The sequence below is a fragment of the Montipora capricornis genome, chromosome 10 (genome assembly GCF_036669925.1).
Source record: "Montipora capricornis isolate CH-2021 chromosome 10, ASM3666992v2, whole genome shotgun sequence".
In the NCBI taxonomy this organism is placed as follows: Eukaryota; Metazoa; Cnidaria; class Anthozoa; order Scleractinia; family Acroporidae; genus Montipora; species Montipora capricornis.
In genome coordinates this window covers 55,308,738-55,314,386 of record NC_090892.1, presented here as the reverse complement: position 1 = coordinate 55,314,386, position 5,649 = coordinate 55,308,738, and the positions used below count along the sequence as shown (strand labels likewise).

The 5,649-nt window shown below is 41.6% G+C and overlaps 1 protein-coding gene across 1 annotated transcript; it reads right to left on the bottom strand.

Annotated features, from left to right (window-relative positions):
• Positions 1 to 2,449: 2,449 nt before the first annotated feature.
• Positions 2,450 to 5,412, bottom strand: LOC138021738 (fibrillin-1-like). Its single transcript, XM_068868735.1, has one exon. The coding sequence runs from the start codon at positions 4,614 to 4,616 to the stop codon at positions 3,699 to 3,701; it is 918 nt and encodes a 305-aa protein (XP_068724836.1). The 5' UTR covers positions 4,617 to 5,412; the 3' UTR covers positions 2,450 to 3,698.
• Between the last annotated feature and the right edge of the window lie 237 nt (positions 5,413 to 5,649).

Here is a 5,649-nt window from a genome sequence, read left to right as displayed (position 1 = left end):
AACAACACGAAAGAAATAATGTTTGCTCAGATCACCGATCTTGAAATTGTCGTTGCTTGTACAGCGTTTCTGTAAGGCTACATAGCAATAAATATCTCAAGAGATGTTTTTTGATGTTTAGTCGATTCAGCGGTAGTGGGGAGCTGTGACGTTTTTATCAGGAAAACTAGTAATAGCTATCGCTAAGTGCCAACGAGACAGTCAATATAATACATAGGGAAAATTTGGTTTTATCAAACGAGTTGATAAAGGTCGAATTATCACCGGGAAAGATTTGGAAAGCTGACGTTTCGAGCGTTAGCCCTTCGTCAGAGCGAATAGAGGAATTGGTTTTATGCGGGTGTGGAAGAGCTTTGCCATTGCTGGAAATATGGTAACATGAATTTGTGACTGAATTAATGGCACGAGAGGCGGTCATTCATTCGGTGACGATAGAGTGTACTTAGTTGAAAGATGAATTTTTGTTCCAGATTCTTGCGGCTTTCTGTGTTCCCGTGGTGTAAAGATAGGCCGCAAATTGTCATGTTGTGGTTGGAGTGATTGGGAAGATTAAAATAGCGCGCAACTGGTTTTGATGCATCTTTGTCGTTTTTTTCTACATCTCGTTCCCTGTTTCGCCTATGTAGGTCTCCTTACATAGTGTGCAGGTTATGCAATAGATGACATTTGCGGAGATGCATGTAAAGTGGTTAGTGATTTTAAAAGATCTATTCGGTCCTGAGATCTTAACAATGTTAGAAATAAAACGACAAGTTTTGCATCGTGTGCGGTGAACATTTGAAAGTTCTCGGTTGGTTTTCAGACTTGAATGCGCTCCTAACTAGAAAGTTACGTACCGGTATGTTTTTGTCGCATTTGAATGAAATGAGGGGTGATATAGGAAATATATGTAATGACATTTTTGACTGCAAGGTTTTGTGGATGGTAGGTGAGGGTGAATGGAATTCTGTTGGTTTCTTCCTTCTGTGACGTTTGTAGTGTGGTTTCTCGATCGATTTCTTGGGCACGATGTTTGCCTGTGGTGACAGCGGAGTCAGGGTAGCTACGTTCTTTGAAAAACTGGCACATTTCGTTGCACTTGCTGTTAAAGTCGGACTCACTACAGAGGCGGCTTAGTCTAAGAAATTGAGAGACTGGGATGACGTTTTTTACGTGTTGTGGATGAAAGGACGAATGTAGCAAGTAGTTATGGGAATTTGTTGGCTTGTAGTTTACGCTTGTAGATAAACCGTTGTGGTTGACTGAAACTTTAATGTCGAGGAAATCTATTGAATTTTCGGAAATTTCCCAGGTGTATTTGGTGGAAGAAATTGAGTGAAGTGATGAATTGTTTGAGTTCCTCTTTGTTGGATGAAGTAGCACCGACGCGGTTATCGATGAAACGTTTGCAAAGATCACGTTTTGGTCCGTTGTAATTAGCGAAAAATTACATAGTTTGCAGATTTGTATCAGAGTTCCAAAATACCCAACAGTAGTGGTAATTTTTTTATTCAAAAGTTCTGAAACTCAACTAAACTAGTTAACAATAATACAATGATAGAAATTGTACACTTTGTATCTCCAACAACAATGTAAATGTCAACGTGTTTTGCAAGAATATGGAAAGTACTGCTGTCATTTTTGAACGGCCGTAATTTTAACAGGAATATACAATAATTAAGTTGAATAAAATCAATGCCATGTAAAAAATCGCCGAAGCGTTTTCAGACTTTTCAGTGTCAAACTTGTAATAAGGAATCAAACTCTCTCGCTCATGATAGTTGTTTCAAAACAAACTGCTCTACTCGCGGGCCGAAGGCCGAAATTGACAACAGCGGGCGATAAGAACACGTACGCCGGTTTAGTTTTGAGCTCGTTCACTCAATATAGAACACGCTGCTTCGAAAATAAATATTAAAGAACACTCAAAGCAAGTATACACAACACAATGGTCAGGGAAATGGGGAAAAATGTGTTTTCACTCACCTCCGAACACAAGATCATCAATAGTCGCGCGCGTCATGCAAGTTTGTGTAATAATGACATCACACATCAAAACACGCGCATCCATTCGTCCCTTTTAAAATCTCCAGGGAATCGACACCTTACATAACCCTTACATTACACTTTTCATAGCCTGCGGACGGGCTCCCGCTTGGGTTTAAGGCGAGTTAGCCGAGTGTAGTCTAGGGCGAGTGGAACGAGCCGAGAGCGGTCTGGTGTCTCGCTTCGCTCGCCGAATTTTTTTCGCCCTCGCTGGGAGCCTGTTCGCAGGCTACACTTTTCAGAGCACGATCGAGAATTTTTCTGCTTGCTGCAATACTTCGCTCGGCAATAAGCTGGCCGCCTCGCAAGCCGATTGTCTTCGCTCGGCTTGCTTGTTGGCAATAATTTTTGAAAGCTTACAAAGGCTGGAGTAACGAGGCAGCTCTCTCTTATCGGGAGAAGAATACATTTTTCTTCGAAAGGGATTGTGGTCAAAAGTGCAAGGAATTGTGGCTATGCGCGAATTGAGGAATTAGGATAGTTTTCTGTGTGTTTTTCTCACCGCACTTTGCGTAACTAGTGATCACTAGTGGAAACGGAAGTTACAACGGAATTTACAACGGAATTCTCAAGTTTTTCACGAAGCTACGTTCCTTTAAAATAGATTTACATTTTCCAAATTCTAATGCCAAAGTACTTTGCAAGAGAAAAGGGAGATAAAAACATGTCGTCTCTTCCAAAAGGCACGTTTAATTACGTTATTGCTGTGGTCGGATACTGGGCAGCAATCGACATCTGTGGAAACGGAAACGAAGGTAAAATTCATCGTATTAATACTAAATTTATTGTTTGAGGGTCAAATTTCCCAGCTCTTGCGGATGAGGAAGGAGAATTGTAGCAGTTTTCAACCTAAGTGGTCGGATTCTGGGTAACCGACTGTATGGCGCCACGAAAGCCAACCACATGGGTCTCGGGGTTAAGTTCTTGCGTGAAATCTCGCAAAGGACGAGCTGTGAAACATGCGGTTAGTTAGTATTGACCACTGTCAAGCTGATTCACAAGTCTTTCTCGTGTATATTACTGTACTTTTACAGTCAAACGAAAAGTAGAACTAATAACCCGGCACAGAAATTCGGGCTTTAACTTGATGTGAAAAAGAAGTTGAAATGAACTCGGAAATGGTCCTCGACATTCTCGATGCCAATGTTACGCGATTCCCTTTTATTTTCCTCAATCTCTGTGGGTTTCGTATTTTACTTGTAACTACATGTCCCCTCAGGAGGGCTATTTACGTTGTATCGTTTCCTCAAACGATGCGTAGTTATTTTGACCGCAACTATACCTTTTTAGAAAATCCAACAGATCACAATTTGTTAAGATTCAGAGTCTACTCAAGGACAAAGCATATAATTTCAATCGGTCACATGAATCATAGTCTTGGCACTCATTAAAACCATGCTTGTATCCTCAACCTGTCTTCGTTCCTTTTTCGAGTTGGGTCAAGATAAGGGTCCTGTTTCTTTTGATCCTGCTCAAGACCTATTAAAATCTCCCTTCAATTGCACGCACGAACCTTCGTTACGGACGGTGCCTACTAATTCAAAGACATTTTTGTGCAATTTTTTAATATTTTTATTGAAAACGGGTTGCTTGTTATTCGTTTGCCGCGCTCTCATTAGTTTTTATTTCGTACTCTCGATATGTGAATGCTACAGTTCTAAAGTTCTGTATCGTTACACGATACCAGCCGTTCTAGGTGTAAAGGAGTCGTTTTGAGGAGCATATGTTCCATCAGCTACTCCACTTGCTGGTTCTGTGTAAGGGGGCGGTTGGTCGGACGGTGGCCCTTCTGGCTGATAGAGCGGGTTGCACTGTGTCACAGGGTTTGTAGAGACGCTAGTGGTGATCTGTTCGGTTACAATTGCCGTGCCGTCCTCCGCTGTGGTGATGGTTGTGGTGACATTTTGTGTAATATTAGCACCCAACAGAAGGCGGAGGCGTCGGCGTCGCCGTATAGCTCCCAAGATCGAAGCTACGAGTGTACAAACGAAAACAACTCCACCAGCACCAGCTGACAAGCCGATAACTAATCCCGTGTCACTATTTTCCGGGATTTGACAGCCGCCGATGGTCTCTACACATTTCTCTTTGCAACAATTTTCTCCGGTTTGACAGTTGCTGTAGCTGGAACATGATTCACCTATGCAGTCCGATCCAGCCTTGCATTTTTTATTGCAGCAGACTTCATCAATGGAACAGTCGGAGTTGTATGAGCAGGAACGGCCGAGACAAGTGGTCCCTCCAACGCATTTTGAGCGGCAGCACGTCTGATTAAAGGAACAATCAGAATCGTAGGAGCAGCTTTGGCCAATGCAGCTGTGACCCGATACGCAAGCCTTCTCGAAGGTTACGCCCCTAGGGATCTTGCAACACGTTTCAACGGCATATCTCGAACAATCTTGGTCGTGATCGCAGGAATAGCCCACACAACTATCGCCATCAACGCATTCATATTGGCAGCAGACTTGACCGCTAGTACAATCGTAACATTTGCAGTCGCCGACAGTGAAGAACAAAACAGAGATCATCACAAACAATGCTACGCCTTTCGTGGAAAAAAGAGTGACCATAAGAGCACCAGTCGCAGTCATGACTTCAGCTAGGGAACTGTTCCTCGGCGTTTAGAGATAAAAGACACCTTCCTTTGCTTTCGCCCTATTTAATTTAAACGCCGAATTACTTCCGTCTTAACGTGATCTGACGTCATCGGTTGATCAATGATCACGATTTCAGACATGATGCAGCAAATATTGATTGAAGTGGGACGTAACCAAGATTGATGATTCCTGTTAACTTTTAAATAACCAATATTTCGTACGATCGAAATGCAGCAATTTAAAAACGTTCAAAAAGATAAGTTTTTAAATGATCTAGAGCAAATGCCATGGACGATTGTTAGTTCGCACTCTGATCCAAATGATATGTGGCAAGAATGGAAAAACCTGTTTGTCAGCAGCATGGACAAATACGCGCCTCTTAAATCAAAACTGAGAATTCGTAACGAGCGGGCTCCGTGAATAACGAGTGAATTATTGCTCAGAACACCAGTTTAAAGCGAGCTAGGAACCAGGTGAATAACGCAACAGTGAAACTTGCTAAAAAACGATATTTTTCTGAAAACTTGGAAACTAGCAAAGGCAATCCACGTAAAACTTGAGATGGACCTTGGTATTAGCAGGCAAGTCAGAACTAGTACTTTAAAGAAAACGGCAAAACTTTTAAGTTTTTAAGACTTGTTTCGACCGAAACTTCTTTCATCTTCAGTTGATTAATGTACAAAGCGTTAGAAATTGAAATTTATAAGTAGGAAAAAGTACTAATTATGCTAGTAACAACGGACTGTACATAAAATGTAACAACGTGAGAATTAAAAGGATAGTTTTAGATTTACATGATGTAATTGTTGATTCAAAGAAGGTTTTTCTTTTTGAATATGAATAGCTTCTTTTATCTTAAGTTGAAAACTCGTAGAGGCGTGATCTAAAATATGGACAGGCATTACAGCCCGCACATGCAAACTTATAAACCACACGCGAACGAAGTCCGCCAGGGATAGGGTCTTTCACGCCAAACAAGAGAGATCTTATTAACGAGCTTAGCTCACGGAATAGTTGTAAATCGTCC